This window comes from Coregonus clupeaformis, chromosome 35 (genome assembly GCF_020615455.1).
Source record: "Coregonus clupeaformis isolate EN_2021a chromosome 35, ASM2061545v1, whole genome shotgun sequence".
NCBI lineage: Eukaryota > Metazoa > Chordata > Actinopteri > Salmoniformes > Salmonidae > Coregonus > Coregonus clupeaformis.
Genome location: NC_059226.1, coordinates 17,639,504 through 17,662,957, shown reverse-complemented (window position 1 = coordinate 17,662,957; position 23,454 = coordinate 17,639,504). Strand labels below are relative to the sequence as shown.

At 42.2% G+C, this 23,454-nt stretch overlaps 1 protein-coding gene across 1 annotated transcript in view; it reads right to left on the bottom strand.

Annotated features, from left to right (window-relative positions):
• The window catches only part of LOC121570229 (C-type mannose receptor 2), a 38,654-nt gene extending 17,323 nt beyond the window's left edge, over positions 1 to 21,331 (bottom strand). The window contains exons 1-7 of the mRNA XM_045210888.1: positions 21,098 to 21,331; positions 6,940 to 7,374; positions 4,594 to 4,767; positions 4,238 to 4,402; positions 3,814 to 3,927; positions 3,025 to 3,168; positions 2,312 to 2,503 (exon numbers count right to left, since the gene is read on the bottom strand). Of these exons, the coding sequence (XP_045066823.1) occupies positions 2,312 to 2,503; positions 3,025 to 3,168; positions 3,814 to 3,927; positions 4,238 to 4,402; positions 4,594 to 4,767; positions 6,940 to 7,374; positions 21,098 to 21,215 (1,342 nt within the window). The 5' untranslated portion in view covers positions 21,216 to 21,331. The remainder of the gene's footprint in view (positions 1 to 2,311; positions 2,504 to 3,024; positions 3,169 to 3,813; positions 3,928 to 4,237; positions 4,403 to 4,593; positions 4,768 to 6,939; positions 7,375 to 21,097) is intronic.
• Between the last annotated feature and the right edge of the window lie 2,123 nt (positions 21,332 to 23,454).

The window sequence follows — 23,454 nt, the reverse complement described above, 5'->3', positions numbered from 1 at the left end:
GGTGGTGCAAAACGTTGTAAATAACTGTCTCCAATTAGATATATATACAGTACCAGTCAAAAGTTTGGACACACCTACTCATTCCAGGGTTTTTCTTTATTTTTATTATTTTCTACATTGTAGAATAATAGTGAAGACATCAAAACTATGAAATAACACATATGGAATCATGTAGTAACCAAATAGCCACCCTTTGCCTTGATGACAGCTTTTCACACTCTTGGCATTCTCTCAATCAGCTTCACCTGGAATGCTTTTCCAACAGTCTTGGAAGAGTTCCCACATATGCTGAGCACTTGTTGGCTGCTTTTCCTTCACTCTGCGGTCCGACTCATCCCAAACCATCTCAATTGGGTTGAGGTTGGGGGATTGTGGAAGCCAGGTCATCTGATGCAGCACTCCATCACTCTCCTTCTTGGTAAAATAGCCCTTATACAGCCTGGAGGTGTGTTGGGTCATTGTCCTGTTGAAAAACAAATGATAGTCCCACTAAGCAAAAACCAGATGGGATGGCATATCACTGCAGAATGCTGTGGTAACCATGCTGGTTAACTGTGTCTTGAATTCTAAATAAATCACAGACAGTCTCACCAGCAAAGCACCCCCACACCATAACACCTCCTTCTCCATGCTTTACGGTGGGAAATACACATGCGGAGATCATCCGTTCACCCACACCGTGTCTCACAAAGCCACGGCGGTTGGAACCAAAAATCTCCAATTTGGACTCCAGACAAAGGACACATTTCCACCGGTCTAATGTCCATTGCTCGTGTTTCTTGGCCCAAGCAAATCTCTTCTTCTTATTGGTGTCCTTTAGTTGTGGTTTCTTTGCAGCAATTCTACCATGAAGGCCTAATTCACACAGTCCCCTCTGAACAGTTGATGTTGAGATGTGTCTGTTACTTGAACTCTGTGAAGCATTTATTTGGGCTGCAATTTCTGAGGCTGGTAACTCTAATGAACTTATCCTCTGCAGCAGAGGTAACTCTGGGTCTTCCTGTGGCGGTCCTCATGAGAGCCAGTTTCATCATACTGCTTGATGGTTTTTGTGACTGCACTTGAAGAAATGTTCAAAGTTCTTGAAATGTTCCGTATTGACTGACCTTCATGTCTTAAAGTAATGATGGACTGTCGTTTCTCTTTGCTTATTTGAGCTGTTCTTGCCATAATATGAACTTGGTCTTTTACCAAATAGGGCTATCTTCTGTATACCCCCCTACCTTGTCACAACACAACTGATTGGCTCAAACGCATTAAGAAGGAAAGAAATTCCACAAATTAACTTTTAAGAAGGCACACCTGTTAATTAAAATGCATTCCAGGTGACTACCTCATGAAGCTGGTTGAGAGAATTCCATGTGTGTGCAAAGCTGTCATCAAGGCAACTGGTGGCTATTTGAAGAATCTCAAATATAAAATGTATTTTGATTTGTTTAACACTTTTTTGGTTACTACATGATTCCATATGTGTTATTCCACAGTTTTGATGTCTTCACTATTATTCTACAATGTAAAAAATGGTAAAAATAAAGAAAAACCCTTGAATGAGTAGGTGTGTCCAAACTTTTGACTGGTAGTGTATATACATACAGTGCCTTCGGAAAGTATACAGACCCCTTGACCTTTTCCACATTTTGTTACGTTACAGCCTTCCATCAGGACAACGACCCTAAGCGCCCAGCCAGAGACCGGATTTGAACCCGATCGAACATCTCTGGAGAGACCTGAAAATAGCTGTGCAGCAATGCTCCCCATCCAACCTGACAGAGCTTGAGAGGATCTGCAGAGAAGAATGGGAGAAACTCCCCAAATACAGGTGTGCCAAGCTTATAGTGTCATACCGAAGAAGACTCAAGGCTGTAATTGCTGCCAAAGGTGCTTCAACAAAGTACTGAGTAAAGGGTCTGAATACTTATGTAAATGTGTTTGTAATAAATTAGCAAACATTTCTAAAAACCTGTTTTTGCTTTGTCATTATGGGGTATTGTGTGTAGATTGATGAGGGGAGAAAAACGATTTAATAAATTTTAGAATAAGGCTTTATCCTATCAAAATGTGGAAAAAGTCAAGGGGTCTGAATACTTTCCGAAGGCACTGTATATAGTTTATTATTTCATTTATTATTTCAAATTGTACATATGTGCATATATTTAAAAACAAACAAGAAACAAGTAAACGGTCTCCTAAGAGAGAAACTGTTGACACTGAGGTTGAAGCTTCTTTTAGTGGCATGTACAGTATTGTATTATCTGTGTACCTCTCTTCAGGTTGAGGTGCCTTTCGATGAAATGCTGTATTATCTGTGTACCTCTCTTGATGTTGTTGATGATGAACTCTAGTTCAGGCAGGGTGTGGAGGCTGACCAGGTTGGCCTCCATTTTCTGACAGGTTTTCTGAGCTGCGTCCCAGTCCACCTTCTCTGACGTCAGTCTGTAGCAGCCTGCCTGGAACGCCTGCCAGCCCACATCACACTCATACTTCTCATCATCCGCCCACGAGTCTGCAGCCCACAGAGCAGAGACAGAGATCAAACAGAAGGGAAATATACCCTTTGTTAACTCTTTGTTAATACAGTAGAGAGCATATAACCGATGGTAACACAAATATGTGATAATTTTTTTATGACTCTAACTACTCACATACAGTGTATGTAACTATCCATGAAACAACAAGCTACAGATGTAGGATCTTAATTTGAGACAGTTTGGTACAGGAGGAAAATAATCCTGCGGTAACAGGAAATGTGATTTATTATGTGGATTTTAACAAACTGATATTTTTGTAGGGGTTGATACATTTTTCGTAAGGGAAAATCAAGTCTGAAATTTCAAAGTGGAAATTACAAACATTAGAAGCCTTTTTAAAACTCAAATACACTACAAGTTTGCCTTTCCTGATTTGCAGGAAGATTCTCAGAAACAAAAGAGTGATCAAATTAAGATCCTACATCTGTAAACATTTTAGCAGGGAGGATTTGATAAGAGAGGTCTAGAGACTCGACCGGTGACTAGGCAGACTTACCGGTGGTGAAGGGGTCCAGGGTGGCATTGGGCCTCTTCTTACAGACGTAGGGAAGGGCTACAGAGCAGTCTCTGTTCTGCCAGCGGCCAGATGACTCTGTCCTGATCACCGCACAGTTCTCCTCCTCCATATGGCTCGGCTGGTCTGGGATGGAGATAGAATAAATATTGTGAGATAGAAAGAAGGGAAAGCTTAGAAGTTCTCTGTGTAGTCTGTGGTATTAGTGTTGTAAACAGATGGTAGAGGTTGGGTTGGGTTAAAAGGATGGTTGAGGATGGATGAGGTTGGGTTAAAAGGATGGTTGAGGATGGATAAGGTTAAAAGGTTGGTTGAGGATGTATGTGGTTGGGTTGGGTTAAAAGGAGCAGGTCGGCATTTATTGTCATGAATCTTTCCCTGGAGGCAGCTCTACAGAGTGGTCACTTGCTGGCATAGCCACAAAGTAATGCAATCTGATTTTAAACCTAACCATAACCTTAACCCTAACATTAACCACACTGCTAACCCTAATGCCTAACCCTAACCTTAAGACCAAAAAGCTCATTTTTGTTTTCATGCATTTTTACGATATAGCCAATTTTGACTTTTCAGCTGGCCCATCTAGCGGAGATCGCTCAGTTCTGCCTCCAGGGCAAGATTCATGACAATAAATGTCAATCTGCTTTTAAAAGGATGGTTGAAGTTGGGTCGGGTTAGAAAGATGGTTGAGGATGGATGAGGTTGGGTTGGGTTAAAAAGATGGTTGAGGATGGTTGAGGTTGGGTTGGGTTAAAGGCAGTGTTCTCTCACCGTTCTCCCAGTTGAGGTATTTGAGAGGGGAGGAGTCAGCCCACTGCCAGCCTCCGCTGATGTCCAGGTCATTCAGTCCGATCCACAGAGCAGCACTGTAACCAGTCAGCAAACCTACAGCATCAGGGAGAGACTTCTCTTAAAAACGTAAGATGTCCTCATATAAACAAAGACAAGATCACACTCTACCACTTTAAAACTATTAGAGAAGAGGTAAGTCGGGAAGAGAGGGTAACACTTGATTTTAAGGTATGCTTTTAAATGGCTTATAAACGCTTACTACATAGTTGTTTATCAATAATGTTTAACATCAGTTCATAACAGACCTATAAATACATTTCTATCAAACTGAGATTAAGGAAGAAAACCTCTCCCATGTACTACCATGGAGTACTAGATTTTAGAATCTCCTCTGATCTCTTACCATTGATGTAGGTCTGTTCATGCAGCTTGGTGATACTGAGCAGGTCTGCCCCCTGTTGTTGGCAGCTGATGCGAGCCTCGCTCCATGACAGGGTGGCCTGGAAGTTGAACTGGTAGCAGCTGTCTGTCAGGGGGTCTGTGTCCCAGAACGTCTCACAGTCATTGCCTGTGAGAGGGGGAGAGGGAGGGAGAGAGAGGGGAGGGAGAGAGAGAGAGGGGAGGGAGGGAGAAACAGATATAATTGCAAGGGGAAATAGTCATAGGGAGACATAGAAAGAGTCTGTGGTGCGTTTGGGGGGGGGGGGTTGTGGAGGTGGAAGAGGAAGAGGAACATATCTGTGTGAGACAGTGACTCACTCTTAACAGGACAGAAGCCCCAGCGTTCGTCCTTGCTGTAGTTGTAGGTGGTGGCACACCACAGGTGACCGTCCTCTCTGCCAATACTGGTGCAGCTGTGGAACCACTGGCCATCGTACAGGAAGGGCAGGTAGCAGGGCAGACCGCGAGAGTTCCCCTGGATAGTATAGATCTCTGCAAGGCACATGATGGAAAGACTTCAAATCCCAGTATGCACTGGCACTGAAGCGCCACTTTCTGTCCCAAATTGATTTGTGTGGATCGTTTTTACTGAGCAAACAAATCTGTGTACTCAAAGACATGTGCAATTAAACGTGATAAATAAATAGAAGATATATTACAGGAAATGATGACACACGCCAAAGTGTTCTTTTGGACCAGGGAAAGGTATGGGAAAGACCATCAGAGGTCAACAATAAACCAAAATAGACCAGATAATGGAAAAACAATCAAACAATTTACAACTGAAAAATAAATACATCAGGACAAAGCTTTATAAAAACTAAATTACTGCCTCAAACTAAAAAGTATGCCAGAAAAGGTCATTTTCATTTTCACTAGCAATTGACAAGGGTAAAAAGGATACTCTTTCCAAAAAACTTTCTCTAAAATAATAAAATAATAATGAGTTTAGTTTATAAGCAGCTGTTTTAGTTCTTTTTGCAGTCTATTATGAGACTGCCATGTATAAACTAAACTCCATTATTCTTGGAGAGGTGAATGAACATTATTTTGAATGAAACCTGAGCTTCACAGTTTGACAAAATGCCCAGGGGTTGCCACGGTAGCCTCTGCATTCCACTGGACAGCGGGGTATGAAGGAAAGGGCAGCAGGGGAAAAACTCAAATCAACTCTCCAATTCACGATGGAGAAAGAGAGAGGGGGGTGGGTTAAAGGGGGAAAGGGAGAAAGAGGGAAGAGGGAAGAGAGCGAGCGAGCGAGCGAGGAAAGAGAGAGAGAGAGAGAGAGAGAGAGAGAGAGAGAGAGAGAGAGAGAGCTGTAAAGAGAGAAACTGGAAGGGTGTCTGCAATGTTACCAAAACACACAGAGAACCAGCCAGGCCCATGGAAAGTAGGGCATATGTGTTAAAAGGGGGGGAAAGGCCTAGAAAGTTCCCTCCCTCCTTAATTTCCCTCTCTCCTCCACCACTGGCTGGTTTGTGTCAAGCTGATAGCCTGCTAGCTACACGGCGGGGTGACTAATGTCCGTGGCTATCTTTATCCAGCAGCGTGTTGACTTCACAAAAGCAAGTTGTGAGGAATGGCAGTTAAAAGTTACAAATGCCTTTTGCTGTGCCACAAAAAAGGAAAGGAAAAGGAGAGGAAAGATAGAGGAGGAAAGTTAAGAAGTCGTTTTCTGGACTTAAGTTGTAGGAGATCTGGTTTTAATTGCAGTCAGACAGGCTAGAGACACTATTTCACAGACTAAGCCCAGCAGAAAGGCTGTCAATGCCACTTAAATTATGACATTTGATATCTGTATGAATAATAATAATAATAACAGTGGAAACAAGGCTTTGCTTCAAAACCACACTGATAACCCCTAACCGGGGGCTTCAACTCCTAGGTCCTACATAAACACTAATATACCGTAGTCTAGAGCTGGGTGATATGGACAAATCCATATTGTGATAAATTGCCTGAATTGATGTGATAACGATAAATAGAACGATAGTTTATAACATTCATGTGCAACAAGTTTTTTAAACGTTTCCTTTAAACTTCTACTACTAGTTTGATGGTTATAGCCATCAATTGTCCCATCAACAATTACCCATATTTACACACTTATTTAATTTCAAACTTCACATTTCTCTAGTATAGGCTACTTATCGTAATGAACGATATCAGCAAAATGCCTGCGATAAGTGATAGGTATGGTCGGTGTCAATCATTTCCGGTTGATCATCCCAGCTCTACCGTAGGCTATGTGAGGGCAAGGGCATTCCACTGTTCACGTCTTGAGTTTACAAACACAGAGAGAGAGGGCTTTCCTTAGCTATCTAGCTGGCAGGCTGCCAGTCAGTCATACAGAGAGGCCCAGGGCAATAAATTGCAGCATGCATCTGAACAGATACAGCTGTACCCTCCTCAACAGTTCAACACAGCTGACTAACCCTGCCTCAGCTTTTCATTCACAAGCACTGGTGGGAGAAATAGAGACAAACCATATTCTGGTTTGAATTTTCTATTTCAAAATGGCTGACTCCCCTGCCCTACCAGAGTCGAACTGAGGTCTTGTTGCTCGATACCAAAACAAAATCAAGAGTACAAAATAGCGTCATCAGCCCTTTGTAATGCACTAGAATGACTTTGTCAACCAGCAGCAGAACCTCTTCTACTTACCACGATAGGTCCTAGAACAAAGGTCCTGATCGTCCCCAAAGAGCCTCCATTTGAGCCCCTCATGTGGGGGCTTTACATCCGAGGCCTTCACTGAGGAGTTAGCGGAGGGGTTAACAGGGTGCGAGGGGGACGGCAGGTACAGGTTGAGGTTCTCCAACACCTGGGCACAGTACCAGGTCCAGCGGACCAGGGGAGGCTCTCTGTCACAGGGGTAGACGCCCAGCGGTGAGGCATCCTCCCTGGAGCTGTAGTTGCCCGTGGTCAGGCCCAGGCACAGAGAGGAGCCTAGGTTGAAGAGCCGGCCCCGGGTCACCCACTTCCACTTCTGGGCGTCATCCTCGCAGGACTCGGACAGGGACAGGGAGTGACCCTGCACCCCTAGACAGCCCTGAGCCCCCTCGTGGAAGAACACAAACACATCACCATTCACTGGCTCTGTGGAGAGAGAGAAAGAGAGACACATAGATAGAGAGAGAGAGATAGAGATAGAGATAGAGATAGAGATAGAGATAGAGAGAGAGAGAGAGAGAGAGAGAGAGAGAGAGAGAGAGGGCAAGCGAGAGAGGGGGGGGGGAGTCAATAACACTGTTCAGAAATTATTCCATCTTTAGCTGCTAATGTGGAGAGAGCAGGAACATGATCAATATCACTGTTAATGGATGTCCTGCTTTGTTAGAGCAAGCATCTTTCAGCTGGTTGTGGTGCTGTTGAAAGGCTAGCTTTCTCACAATGATACCTAGCCCACTGTTATATCTCCTCAACTTAAGCAGACATTGACCAAGGTTATGTGTCTAGATAAGTGTTAATTGGAGGGGGCTGCTGCTTTGAAAATTGAAATGTGGTTGCACATGTTTTTTCACACGTTTATTAATGCAAGGTTGGTAATGTCTATTTATTTGTTATTTCTCTGTCAGATTCTGGGATATTTGCCCCATTTTAGACGTGAGACCTGGAATGGCCTTTCTCCTCGCGGGGAGTCTGTGGTCTGAATGTGATGTGAGGGAAGGTTGGCTGAAGAACTAAATGAGGACTGAGCGGTCTGGGGTTTTGGGGGACTGGTTTGGAACTTTATCATGAGAAAATGTCTGGTTGAGGAAACACTTTGCATAATAATAAAGTTTCATATTTGAAGATGTTTCTGTTCAGATATCAGATAATATACATGTCATTACTTTACTTAATTATGTCAGTAATTTACCCAGACCGAGTGACCCAACAGTTAATCCTCGAAAAAGGTACTATGAAATGTCATGAACTGTGTCTTATTTCATCCATATGCAGTAATGTATATGTCAGTGTGAATCTGTGCAACTTTGCTATGCGTATTGGGTCTCTAATGTAGGCTCTGTGTAATACATGAGTAAGTTTACTGTATACACTCTGACCCTGTATGAACTGATAAGAGGAGGAGGTAGCGAGAGAGTCAGACATTTAACTCTAAGCTAGCTAGAGACTGGCTGGACTCCAGCCACTATGACTGGAATGTTGGGAAGAAAACCCAACAGCCTTCCCAAAAACCCAGTGGGGTTCTCTCTCATCCCCACTTCTTCTCTAAGCTTTTATTTTTCTTCTCCTGCAACGGGGGTTACGGGGATTGGGAGGTTAAAGCCAGGCGACTCAAAAGTGTGTGCACTGGTGGAAGAGAGAGCGAGAGATGGAAAGGGAGAGAAAGAGAGGAAGAAAGAGAGGAGGAGGAGTGCAGCTGTGATGTTAAGTTTAAAAAAGAGCAAGGGGAAAAAAGGAATGACCCCAAAACAAACAGAAGCCCTCCTCAGTGAATCTGGGTCCAGAGAAGAGAAACATAGAGAGAGAGACTGTCAGCATTCCTCCTTCACGGGGCCCTCTGAGGGGCCAGAAAGTGGGGAAGGTGGGACAGATCACTGGGTTTTGGGCTGAAAATAGGGAAAGGGGGATACCTAGTCAGTTGCACAACTGAATGCATACAACTGAAATGTGTCTTCTGCATTTAACCCAACCCCTCTGAATCAGATGGCTCTGGTATTTTAGTCCACACACAGAATAGGGGTCCTGGCCTGCAGTACTAAACCCCCTCCTCAAGTCATCTAATCAGTCCACTGTAGCTCTCTCACAGAAATAGCAACACCTCCCTTGCAGCACTAACAATACTAAAACAATGGAGAATCTCCATAAAAGAGTCCCTACAAAGTCATTATAAATGCAGACATTCAATCAGTGTAGCACTAGTTTTTCTCAGCCTCACTCAACCTCTTTTGTGACGTTGTTGAGAAATAATAGTCAGCTTGTGGCCTTGGTCGGCTTCCAGACTCTGCAAACGCTGTAGTTACAAAACACAATGGCTGAGTGGTTCCACAGAGCTGTGTGAGCCTCCACTGGCAGTGCTTTGTACAGTGTAATCAGATATAATTACCAGCTGATGCTGACTGCTGCAGACATCTCATTGTAGCACCCTGTTGTTAGGCCTGTTTCCTGTCCACTAATTGTGATGCAATAAAGATTCAGGAGTCAAAATACCTTTTCTCACAAGGTAATGATGCGCCTCTGGAAAAATCTTTACTCTGCACTCTTAGAAAAAAGGGTTCCAAAAGGGTTCTGCAGTTGTCACCATAGGATAACCCTTTTTGGTTCCAGGTAGAACCCTTTTGGGTTCCATGTACATGGAACCCAAAAGGGTTCTACCTGGAACCAATAGGGGTTCTTCAAAGGGTTCTCCTATGGGGACAGCCAAATAACCCTTTTTGGTTCTAGATAGCACCTGGATCATTGAAGTAAAAGAATGAGGGGCAGGTTCCAACAGACAAAAAGCTACTGAATGTCTTAACATTGACAAGTCTGCCTTTCCATGAGTTTATATTATTATTGTAACACAATCCATAACAGTCTGAAATGAACAACCTTTCCATGGACTCATTTCTCTCCAGGGAACTCATTGTCTGTCATTTTCATTAAAGGTAATGTGTTCAATAACCTTCCTACAGTTATTCAAGCATTCTCTACAGTTCTCCAACAGCAAAGACAGATTGAGTCCTGTTAATGTCATACAGTATGGACCCTGTAGATCAGACAGCTCAGCAAAGTCTCTCAGTCTGTGATGCCTCTCAATTCAAGGATCTTTCTTACCTTGTGATATATGCCAAAACATTTAGCAGTGCTCCAAGTTACCCCGGTCTGATAAATCCAACCCTTCTATCTGTTCTTTTAATGGGCTCTTCTCTGCCGTGACAGGCAATCCATCCCAGCTGTGAGCAGATTACAGGATCAACTTTGTCCTTCTCCAAATGTGTAAAAACACTGTACAGAACAATGAATTATTTTTTGACATCTACAGCGTTGACTTAAGCCGGATGCACAGATCTTGCTCTGTGTGTGATTTCCTTGACAAGGCTTAAATAATGATGGTTTTGGTTATGGTAACACGTGGCTTAGCAACACTCACGACAGTGTGGTAAGAGGAGTTTTTAGGAGACGTAAATGTTATTAAAAGCAGTCTGATGTCATTTTGTCTTTTGTCATGATGATAGAAGAATTTGTAATGACTAAAATATTCCACCCTGGAACTATATAACGGTGTGAAATGTATTAGAATAATAAGACTATAATCTAGTAATGTATGTGCGTAGGACAAGTTAAGATTATGACATTGTGTTACTATTTAGCAATTTAAGTAGGAGTTAGGTCAGACAACAAAGGAGAGGAGAAGGAGAACTGTCGACAGACAACTTGTGACAACTGTGAAACCAATAATAGGAAATAGGCCTCCCAACTCAGGGAGGGGAGAAACTGTTAGGCTCGGAGAAGACTATGAAACATGTTGCAGAATTGAGATAACAAATATGTGTACAGTGGAAAAATACAGCCCGCCTAAAGCGGGGTGGGATTTTCGTCTGACGTATGTGTATAAAGGCCAGAGCTCTCATGAATAAAATACTGATTCATTGCAGAAATGGGACTTTGTTTAATTCATTAATTAACCAGAGCCTTACAACCTCTGGGAATTGTTCAAAGCTTGAGTGATAGCTGAGTTCAACAATTGAGATAGTAAAATTCTCGTGACAACTTGGTCCTCGAGCCGGATCTCAACACCCGTTTTCTGTCGTTTCAGGGAACCCCGAAACCGTGCACGGGTGGGTCCAGGATCCGTAAGACAAAGACCTGACCTCTGAAATTGAGGGTCTATTTCAGGCCGGTGGCAAACTGGTACATGACAGAAACGGTGACGAGATCCAACCAAAATTTAAATCCCAGCTGCAAGGATAAGGTCAGTAGTCTTTATTCATGGATTTTGGGGTTGAATGATCTGACTTGCAAGAACATAGAAATATTGCTGTAATTCTTGTATAAGGCAGAGAGTAATTACCGAAATCCAGCAAGACTTGCCGGAGTGGTAAGCATAGGAAGGAAGGAAGTGGGTCCGCAATTGACTCAAGGTACAGGCCAATCCCAATATAAACTAGTTGATATTTAGACTGTCCATGGATACAGTCTTTAAAATATTAACAGGAAGGGAAATAATTATTACAGTGTGAGATAGATACATTAAACAAGTCAAAAGTCATAAGGAACAGCAAAAGTGATCATGAAGATTACTTAAGTCCGTATACGTGTGAGACCTAATGATCCATCGAAAGTCGCGATAATTAATTGTTTCAAGGAAGGAATATACAATAAAACGTATAATTCATTAAAAGTCGTAAAATAATTTGACACCTAATAATTCATTAAAAGTCATAAAATCATTTGACACCTAATAATTAATTAAAAGTGATAAAATAATTATTAGAGATTCTAAGTATAAGTTATCTAATTCGAATATGTGAGACGGTCCGGGACTGTCAATAAATATCAACACAGGAATTAAAATAGCATGTGTGAGAAATTGAATATTAATAAAGTCAAAAGTCATAAACAACTGTAGATTTGCCGTAACTCTATCCGTTTCATGAAACTGGAGCCTTACAAACTCCGGGTTACCGATAGTGTTAACCAATAATCATGTAAGGTTGTATACATGTGAGACCTAATATTTGCTCAAAAGTCACATCTAAGAATAACATTCCAAGGGAAGGAGAGGAGTGTATAAAACATACTTAGGTGTTTGTAAGGAGACTATTAAAACATACCCAATTAGTGAGACCTAGTAATTTGTTAATAGGCATAAAATAATTGTACAAAATACTCAGTAGAGAATAGCAGAGGAGTTTAGTTACCATGGGAAGTAAATCCTCAAAGGAGGTACCGGAGTTAACCGGTGATGAGAGATATATGGAGTCTAAGGACAAGAGGAATCTCCACTATGGAAATAGATGGAGGGAGAGGTATGGGTTCGAGGGGCGTCTGGACGCAGACAAACTCGAATCCATGGTAAAACAGATGCACAAAGTAAATAAGGGGAGAGCAGAAAGAGAGTGAGTGGAAGGACTAGATACTGCTAGGGTGTGGCTCTCTGAGGCTCGAAAGAGAGATGAGGGAGTAGGAGGGGGCCAGTACCCAATGATTGCCTTACCCAATCCATTGGCAGGGGCTGAGGGAGCCCCGGCAACCTTAGATGTATACAGGGCATGGACCCAGAGAGATGTGGTCCGAGAACAGGACCCAAAAACAGGAATAGAGGGATTCAGGAGAGATATGGAAGGGCTCACTGCAAGTTTTAAGTTAAACACGGGGGAATTGGAAAGGGCAGTGAGACAGATAATGGTAGAAAAGGATTGGGCAGCTGTGAAGGGAGACTGGACCCCAGGAAGGGGGGACAGAGTTATTTTACAGTGGGCCGTAGACGGAGAGTATCGAGATAAACTTAATCAACTATGTAACAATCTTAGAGATTACTACCTATTACTACCTATTACTACATGCTGATTTTTCTAAAATCCATGAGTGCAAAAAGCCGTATCATCAACAATGAGGCCTGACATTTCTCCCAAAAAATAAAAGAGACCCTGATTGGCTGGGGCACAGCAACATTGATTGAGGTTAAAAGGTATGCTGTTCACTACGAGCAGAACGGGAGAGAAAAGAGGAGTAAGAAAGACCTGAAGGGAGTTGAGTATCTCATGGCAACTCTCGGGGAGATAGGAGGCCAGAACAAAGGGGCAGTGTCCTGGAAATCACAGTCTGTTCTTTGTTGGTTCTACTGGGAGTATTGTTGATGAAGGGGATGTGTTGAATGAGAGACTAGAGATTTCATAAAATAATAATTGGAATAATAATTATATATTAACTTGCTCACCCAAACGTTGACATAATGTCATGGGTGGGACATCATTAATATGGGTTTTCTAAGTTTGTACCATATTTGGATAATGTAATAGAGATAAGGATTAAGGAATAAACTGACCATAAGTAATGTGGTTAAAGACGTAAATTATAATATTGTACAAAGCCAATTTAGGGTTTCCATTAATAATTATCAGAGTGGAGCTTAGGTGTAGTAAGTGAAGGAACATAATTTTGTATCAGATGGTAAGACGACAAACCATTGTAATTGTGATAGTAGTGGGATTTATTTGCCACTTCATTGCCTAATGGTTTGCTATATAAACGATTGAGAATGGTGGCTTAATGTCAATCACTACATTGGATATTAATACTATGTGTTCGGTGTCACTTGTAGCCTACTTAGAAAGGACAGTTGCCTAGATCTGCTGTATTCTAAATAATGACGGATTGGGGGTTTAATAAGAGGTGGCTATAATTTTAGTTGATAACAGAGGTAATAGGATGTAGTTTACGACGCCTAGAGAAGCGAATGTCTTATATTCATGGAAAGTGAAGTAAGGGAACTCAGAGAATAATAGGATTATTAAACAAACACTAAGAATAATGAAGCAGTGTTGGAAGGAAGCAGAGTATGTAAGATAACATTGACTGACTGGTCTAATTGATAAGTTTATACGAAAGAGATTGTCCTAGCAACACATGGAGGATAGTATAACACAGTAGTTTACGTTGCATCTCTGGGAATATAGGTTTTGTTTGTTTTGACTATAACTTCAAAATAATTGGTTATCTGTTAAAGTAATGATAGATGGAAAGACAGCGGTAGAGGATAGAGATTGTAGAGGGTTTCCAGTGTAAAAAAAAAGGTAATAGAAATTGGGTGATGAGAAATGTTGATTTGCATTGTTTAAGCAAGAATGGTATTAAATTCATGCTTTCTAGTTATGTGTATGCAAATATGTTATTCGTTTTTGGTGGTGTGTGGATAGAATTTACTAATAGAATTTACTAATGCCAGGATTTAGTAAATGAAGCAGAGGGTAATGTGAAGCGGATGTCTGAATAGTTTGTTTATACAACAGTGAGTTATGCAGACAGTTCACGTTGAACAATGGGAGATCGTTTTTACTATTAGGCTGATGGCGTAGTAAACATTTTTCGTAGGTTATGGATTTATTAAACAATAGGTTTATATTTTAATAAATTAATGCAACAGGTTTAAATCAGTAGATTACCGGAAAGTGGTTATGGGTTTGTTATTTTATAGGTTTAGTGAATTTAATGAAACGTGGAGTCCTGGTTCGATTAAGTGGGTCAATATTGACACATGGGTAACGCCACGTATCAACAGGGGGGATGATAGTAGACGGTAGGATTAAAGATAACTAGATGGAGGAGAGGACTAAATACTTAAATAAATTGTATTTTCTTTTATTTAGGTACAGTCTAGAAATAAAATACTAATATGAACGGTACGATTAGAGAGGGGTTAAGGAAAACACACATGAGCACTGGTAGAAATAGGGTACAATGCTTACCAATAGTATTAATGACTATAAGGATAACCCCAGATAAAAATGGACTGTCCCCATTCGAGAAAGTATTTGGAAGACCATACAGAATGCCCGAGTTAGGAGGACCATAGCAGGCAGAGATAGAAACTGAGATCACCCTAGCCGGACACATGAGAAGGATGTTTATTAACCACACCCGTGGTCTTGTGTTAAGGTTTTGTGCCCAACAGGAAAACTAAAGGAGAAGGTAACCCACTCTATCCAACCAACTCTATCCAACCAGGTGACTGGGTGTGGATCTAATCCTTAAAGAAGAAAGACTGGAAGCAGCCCCGTTGGGAATGTCCATATCAGGTCCTGTTGGTGACGGCCTTTGCTGTAAGAGTTGCGGAAAGATCCACCTGGGTGCATGTCACACACTGCAAAAAGGTAAACCCAGCCACACCTGACGAACAAACACAGAGTTAGGAGAGAGAACCGATCATCACTATGGCTCGGGGGTTGGCTCCTTAACAAAGATTCCCTTACCCTGTCTGATCATCCCTGTGTGAGTTCGATAGAAGTTAAAGCAATGGGTTGGCCTCTGGCGTCTGACATGTTTGCAGGACGAGGGTGGGATTTACATGTTTCCTGATGGTAGGTGGCTGTCTGCTTGTGGGAGCCATATTCCTGGCACACCCAAACCCTCCTGACCCGCCAGAAGTAGTAGTTAACCTAACTCAATTTAGGAAGGTAATGCCCGGGGAAAGCAAAAGCAGGCAGAAAAGACAGCTTGACGTAGGGAAAGGGGAGGTACTAGTGACTGTAGGAAAGGACATCTCATTCAAGTTCTTTATAGACCAAGTGGTGAATCTGGCCAATTGGCAGGCTAAGAGTCTCGCAACCTGGGGACGATATGTCTGTATGTCACCATGTAACTCCTGGAATCATGTTGTGGCTCATACAGAGCCTGCAGGATATGTAAATTTGAACACCCGTTACGGGTCCAGATGGACGGTTGTGAAGGCAGGGAAATACATCAGGGGAAAAGAGTGTAACCCCAGACAACAGAAATATTGTTTAAAAGTACGAATAAACATAAAAAAGGTACAGCCGATGGATTTCGCTCTATGGTATGTAGGGTTTGACCAAAATGGAGTGGATACCGTAGTGCCCCTACGGGTAAAAAAGCAGCAGGTCAAATCACAATACAACCTCACCACTGATAATACAATAGTGAATTCCTCTAAAGGTCAGGAACTGAACCATTCAATTCAATGGGAATGATACAGGTAGCGGATACCAAGGACCTAAAAGAAGTAGTGGAAGTGGAGACTGGGTTCCGGGATCCGAACCTATGGTTGGAATGGATACAGTATACGGCAAGAACTACAGTGGTGAAAAAAAGTATTTAGTCAGCCACCAATTGTGCAAGTTCTCCCACTTAAAAAGATGAGAGAGGCCTGTAATTTTCATCATAGGTACACGTCAACTATGACAGACAAATTGAGGAAAAAAAATCCAGAAAATCACATTGTAGGATTTTTAATGAATTTATTTGCAAATTATGGTGGAAAATAAGTATTTGGTCACCTAAAAACAAGCAAGATTTCTGGCTCTCACAGACCTGTAACAACCTCTTTAAGAGGCTCCTCTGTCCTCCACTCGTTACCTGTCTTAATGGCACCTGTTTGAACTTGTTATCAGTATAAAAGACACCTGTCCACAACCTCAAACAGTCACACTCCAAACTCCACTATGGCCAAGACCAAAGAGCTGTCAAAGGACACCAGAAACACAATTGTAGACCTGCACCAGGCTGGGAAGACTGAATCTGCAATAGGTAAGCAGCTTGGTTTGAAGAAATCAACTGTGGGAGCAATTATTAGGAAATGGAAGACATACAAGACCACTGATAATCTCCCTCGATCTGGGGCTCCACGCAAGATCTCAAAATGATCACAAGAACGGTGAGCAAAAATCCCAGAACCACACGGGGGGACCAAGTGAATGACCTGCAGAGAGCTGGGACCAAAGTAACAAAGCCTACCATCAGTAACACACTACGCCGCCAGGGACTCAAATCCTGCAGTGCCAGACGTGTCCCCCTGCTTAAGCCAGTACATGTCCAGGCCCGTCTGAAGTTTGCTAGAGTGCATTTGGATGATCCAGAAGAGGATTGGGAGAATGTCATATGGTCAGATGAAACCAAAATATAACATTTTGGTAAAAACTCAACTCGTCGTGTTTGGAGGACAAAGAATGCTGAGTTGCATCCAAAGAACACCATACCTACTGTGAAGCATGGGGGTGGAAACATCATGCTTTGGGGCTGTTTTTCTGCAAAGGGACCAGGACGACTGATCCGTGTAAAGGAAAGAATGAATGGCGCAATGTATCGTGAGATTTTGAGTGAAAACCTCCTTCCATCAGCAAGGGCATTGAAGATGAAACGTGGCTGGGTCTTTCAGCATGACAATGATCCCAAACACACCGCCCGGGCAACGAAGGAGTGGCTTCGTAAGAAGCATTTCAAGGTCCTGGAGTGGCCTAGCCAGTCTCCAGATCTCAACCCCATAGAAAATCTTTGGAGGGAGTTGAAAGTCCGTGTTGCCCAGCGACAGCCCCAAAACATCACTGCTCTAGAGGAGATCTGCATGGAGGAATGGGCCAAAATACCAGCAACAGTGTGTGAAAACCTTGTGAAGACTTACAGAAAAAGTTTGACCTGTGTCATTGCCAACAAAGGGTATATAACAAAGTATTGAGAAACTTTTGTTATTGACCAAATACTTATTTTCCACCATAATTTGCAAATAAATTCATTAAAAATCCTACAATGTGATTTTCTGGATTTATTTTTCTCATTTTGTCTGTCATAATTGACGTGTACCTATGATGAAAATTACAGGCCTCTCTCATCTTTTTAAGTGGGAGAACTTGCACAATTGGTGGCTGACTAAATACTTTTTTTCCCCACTGTATGTCCAAGGAGGACTGTTACGCCTGTGGAACAGCTAAACCTAGGTTAACCACTACTCCGTTCCCCTTGATGGGCTTTAACTCTCCGTCAGGTTATTCCTGCATGGTTAAACTGTTCAAGCCACTTGGGAATGTGGTGAATGAGTCTTGTGTTAACTTGCAATATCTGTATCCCCCTGCAAGACAAATTGTATTTTTATTGTGTGATTCATACGAGTGATTCATTTTATATGCAAAACAAGTTGTATGCTTTGTTGTGTGTTTCATTTTATAACAATGTATTTTAAGTGTGTGTGTAATATTTAGTCAAAGGGTGGATTGATAGAAGAATTTGTAATGACTAAAATATTCCACCCTGGAACTATATAACGGTGTGAAATGTATTAGAATAATAAGACTATAATCTAGTAATGTGTGTGCGTAGGACAAATTAAGATTATGACATTGTGTTACTATTTAGAAATATGAGTAGGAGTTAGGTCAGACAACAAAGGACAAGGAGACCTGTTGACAGACAACTTGTGACAACTGTGAAACCAATAGGAAATAGGCCTTCCAACTCAGGGAGGGGAGAAACTGTTAGGCTTGGAGAAGATTATGAAACATGTTGCAGAATTGAATAACAAATATGTGTACATTGGAATGAATAAACTACTGATTCATTGCAGAAATGGGACTTTGTTTAATTCATTAAATTAACCAGAGCCTTACAGCCTCTGGGAATTGTTCAAAGCTTGAGTGATAGTTGAGTTCAACAATTGAGATAGTAAAATTCTCGTGACACATGATGAGAATCAGAGCCACAAGAAAATACATGTTGTTTTTCTGTTGATACCAAGGCAGTAAAACTGGGACAACCTATTTGACCTTCATTGAACTTAATGACTCATTTCATGCAGGCCATGACTAGTACCCAACAAGCTGGGTACTGATCTTACTGTTGTTGTGAAGTCGAAGCTCTAACTTCTCAGTGTTCCCACCTGGGCCCTGCAGCTGTGTTTGAAGTGTGGTTTCAACCTCAGACGGCTCTGCTAAGTAAAAGACAAACTTCAAATGTAATTCCAGAAGTGGATTTGAAAATGTTTGATGTGAATACAGTAAAGCCCAGATCAACAGCTTCACAGAATCTCACCGAAAGTTCTTCCTTGGGAAAGTACAACCAGAACAACACCCCTCTAGCCTGATCCCTGCTCCCCCTCTCTCCCACTCCCTGTGCCGTCACTCTACTCAGACCTACACCAGTTTCCTGCTGCAAAAGAGAGGGGCTTAAACCTGCAGCCAAGAACAACGGAACACGCAGAGCCAAGAACAGAGAGGCTGATGTTCCCAGAACCACCTTCCACTCCTCCAACTCTGGCCAGTGTGTTGATGAGGTCTCTCTGGGCGTGGGGGTGTGAGCAGGGCACAGAGGTCCAGGGGGGCCAGTGGAGGCTGAGGTACATGAAACCAAGGTGACTGACTTGATCCACACTGAGGTGAGACGTACTGTAGAGATGGAGGCACTGGGACTGGGAACCATATTGTGATAGAAATTTGAGATAACAAATATTTTACTCTCATGGATGTTGAAGCAAAGTGGAGTAAAAGTTTGGGTGGATGTTATTAGATAAGAACAACAATAATGATAGATTCTGGTATCGGGTTAAAGCCCCTCAGGTCTAGATGAAGGTGTGGTGGTGGGACCAAAGGATTGTCCTTGAACCTTTTTCCTATTTTGACAGATGTTTGAAATGAAAGGGGAAGCTTGTTTTACGGGTAAGCGTTATAAAACAGAACATCTCATTGTCCAGTAAAAACAGCAACCAACAAACAGACAGGAAATTCCAGCCTGTTAGTGTGTTTGTTTCTGTTCTGTTTAATGACAGTCCAGGCCAGCCTCTGAAACTGTTGGAGCGGTGGTAGGCCCCCTCCCAGGAAACATCTCAGTGGGAAGAAAAGCAGCAGTGAGTGGGTGGGATTTGTTATGGGCTGATCAGCCCTTTAGTGGGTGGTTGAGTGGGATTTGTTAGGGGCTGTTCAGGCTGTTGGCCTGAACAGCCCCACAGGGGTGGTGCCTGAAATTCCTCCATGATCCTAAAGGTAAGACTGAGCTCCAGGAGAGAGGGATTGTTCTGAGACCTGTACACTCAGGTAGACCTCAGTGTGTGAATAAGCATCTAAAAGACAGAAGAAATAACAATTTTGCAAAACAAGAATGAAAGCATGTGCATGACATATCTGTCTTGCCTTTGCAGTTGGCAAACACACCCAGTACCATCTGCACTGCAGGTGTAACAGTTAGACACAACAATGTATCTGGCCCTACATGACATTGTGTTGAGATGAGATGAGAGCCAACGCAACTGTTCTTTCAGAGAAATCACACAGAAAACTAAACCAATGACTGTAATAACACAGTAATAACAACACCTGGTGAATTACAGTATATGATCGTCTTATTGACTTGATTACTTTGAATCATCATACTCAACTTTGTTGATACTGTTTTCCCTCCCTTGTACTAACTGAACTAATTCTGAACCCATAACACACAATGTATATTCTGGTGTAGACCTCCATATCAAAGAACTGAATACATCCTGTTGAAAGTTGAATTGACTCTGGATTTGTGATATAGGGCCGACCAAGTAAGTTTAAGTTCTGTTTCCACTTGGGAGGAATTGAGAATTTATTTTTTTATTTTTTTAACAGTTTTTAGTTAGGCCCAACTCCAAAGTTGTCAACACCGTCAAGTTGTTTACAGGGCCTACTTTGTCTTCATTTCAGAGTGACAATATGGTATGACTTTTATAGCCTAGTGTTATCCATCTTCATTCATGTTTTTTTTTTTTTACCTAAAGTTAAGTCTTACTCTTAGAGAAAATTAATCTCTACAAATCGACCCATAGCATGCCTAGGAGTAAGGCAGGTCAGTGTTCAAAAGCGAGAGGTCACTGTCGTGGCAATAGGCCTACAAGGTAGTGAGAAAGACTAGAAGAGGACCGAGAAGAGATAAACTTCGCTGCACGGCTTAATTGTATAACAGGATGTAAAGGTCACATCTGCCCGTGGGGTGCCAAATATATGCAACGCGTCAGTCCCATACCAGCATACAAAGGAAGGACACGGATGTGCATCTACCATTTTAAGTGTTCAAATAAGATGCCAAAGGAAGTATCTATAGGTATATTAGCACTTCACTTCGCACTTCGCTTCAAGTTTCTAAACGAGAAAACACATAAAATAAGGGCAGACCCCCCCACACACACACACACACACATCTGGTTCGACTCAGAATTCGGACTTGCGTGGCATTCCAATGCATGAGTGAAGTTCGGATAAAAGTACCCGTAAAATCCCACCAGGTCTCCTACCAAAAAAAAACGCTAAATAAGCTTTAGATGGATATTCAGATATGCAATAACAAAGAGAGTCTCCGACTCTCGGTCTCCAGAGTTTTCCTTGAATGAAAAGCCGAGGAGCATTCGAGAGCAACATATTGTTCTTACCTGAAACGCTGCTGTTTAGTTCCAGACTAAAGATGAATAAATATAAAGTGCATTTGTAAAAGTGAAGGCAATTTTTCCATGTTCTCCTCGAATCCTTGTTTCGGTCGCAGCGTGGCATGCCCACTATTGCTCAGAAAATTGTAAATCGGAGCAATTTATGGAGAGCTTTCCTTTCGGGACGGATGGGTAGAGTGGTGGTGAGTATGATGGGGTGCAGAGGAAAGGAGGAGTAGAGTGGGCTCTGTCTCTTTTTAGTGCGTTGTTAAAAGTGAAGGGAGCAGACGCGCTGCGTTAGCGTCACAATACTTTAGCCCGCCTCACATACACACACACAGTTGTCCACAAACTAGATACACTGTATTGCAGATTTGCAACATTGTATTTCAGACTTGCAACATTGTTACCTTGCATCTTATTGAGATCCGCCCCGCTGTTACATTGTAACAACATCCCTGCTTGTGATACGCTACATTCTGCAAATATGTAGCCTAGCTAGCCTATAAAAGTATTGACATTTTTATTTTATTTTATTTAACCTTTATTTGACTTGGCACGTCAGTTAAGAACAAATTCTTATTTACAATGACGGCCTACACCGGCCAAACCCGGACGACGCTGGGCCAATTGTGCGCCGCCCTACCCCAATCACTGCCGGATTGTGATTCAGCCTGGAATCGAATTTATATTTTTAAGTGTCAAATAATTTGATTTTTTTTTTTTTTTTTTACACCTATAGACACTTTATTTAGCTTATTTAAAACTACAGTAGAGATAGAAAACAGAAATGTTTTATTTGACTAGATTCTGGCTCATAAAATCATTCCCCAAACGAGCAGTGGGGTGACAGTTATGCACACAGATCATCCAAGTGAGATTGCAGCAAGAAAGACGTTTTACTACCCATTCCAAAACCAGAGACTCAAAGCCAACTCATAAATATGTCTACAAAATACTAAAGTGATGGCTTCTTGGCCTCCCTTGTTGTGAAGAAAGTATTCTGGATTATTTAATTATCACGGTATTGCTGTCCCTTCCTCGTGAATCAATTCATCTGCCATGGTGCACATAGTTTCACATGGAATAATCTTTATTCACCCCTGGAATGATTATGTGTTGGGGATTGGTAGTGGTGGTTGTGGGGGAGAGTGAAAACAATCCAATGACAATCTGTTGGAAAATGCAAGAATGATGCATCAATCAGAACAAACTTACATCAGTGGATAATGTGTCTGTGTGTGTGCACAATCTGCACATGTAGCCTAACAGTGTAAAACTGGTGTCACCGATGTGTTAGCTTCATCCTCTCTCTTGCGAACACAGTCATTGTTGGATCAGCATCAGTATGCATGGCTCAGGGCTCTGGCTGTCTCCCTCTTCACTGATCATTATTGATCTGTGGCTTTGACAGTGCACTGTGAACTGCACACAACCACACTGTCTCAGTTGATCACACATTTTAAACAACGTGCACCGTATGAGGTAGTAGCCTACCCACAGAACTAGATTGAGATTCTATTTCTTTGGCCTACCCATACATTTTTATACCAGTGTGGTTCAATGGTAGAGTGGTTATCGCTTATGGCATCAATTCAGCACTGTGTGAGCCCAATTGGCCCGGGACCCCTTTTGCAATAGCAAATTCATCAGGGACCCCCTCATAATCAGAACACAACTGGAGTGAGATAAAAAAAATAAAAAAAGGCATACAAGGAGTTCTACTATGACTTTGGCAGTGCTTGTCAAATGATAGTCCCACTAAGCCCAAACCAGATGGGATGGCGTATCGCTGCAGAATGCTGTGGTAGCCATGCTGGTTAAGTGTGCCTTGAATTCTAAATAAATCACAGACAGTGTCACCAGCAAAGCACCCCCACACCATAACACCTCCTCCTCCATGCTTTACGGTGGGAACTACGCATGCGGAGATCATCCGTTCACCCACACCACGTCTCACAAAGACACGGTGGTTGGAACCAAGAATCTCAAATTTGGACTCCAGACCAAAGGACACATTTCCACCGGTCTAATGTCCATTGCTCGTGTTTCTTGGCCCAAGCAGGTCTCTTCTTCTTATTGGTGTCCTTTAGTAGTGGTTTCTTTGCAGCAATTCGACCATGAAGGCCTGATTCACACGGTCCCCTCTGAACAGTTGATGTTGAGATGTGTCTGTTACTTGAACTCCGTGAAGCATTTATTTGGGCTGCAATTTCTGAGGCTGGTAACTCTGGGTCTTCCATTCCTGTGGCGGTCCTCATGAGAGGCAGTTTCATCATAGCGCTGGATGGTTTTTGCAACTGCAAATTTTCCGTATTGACTGACCTTCATGTCTTAAAGTAATGATGGACTGTCCTTTCTCT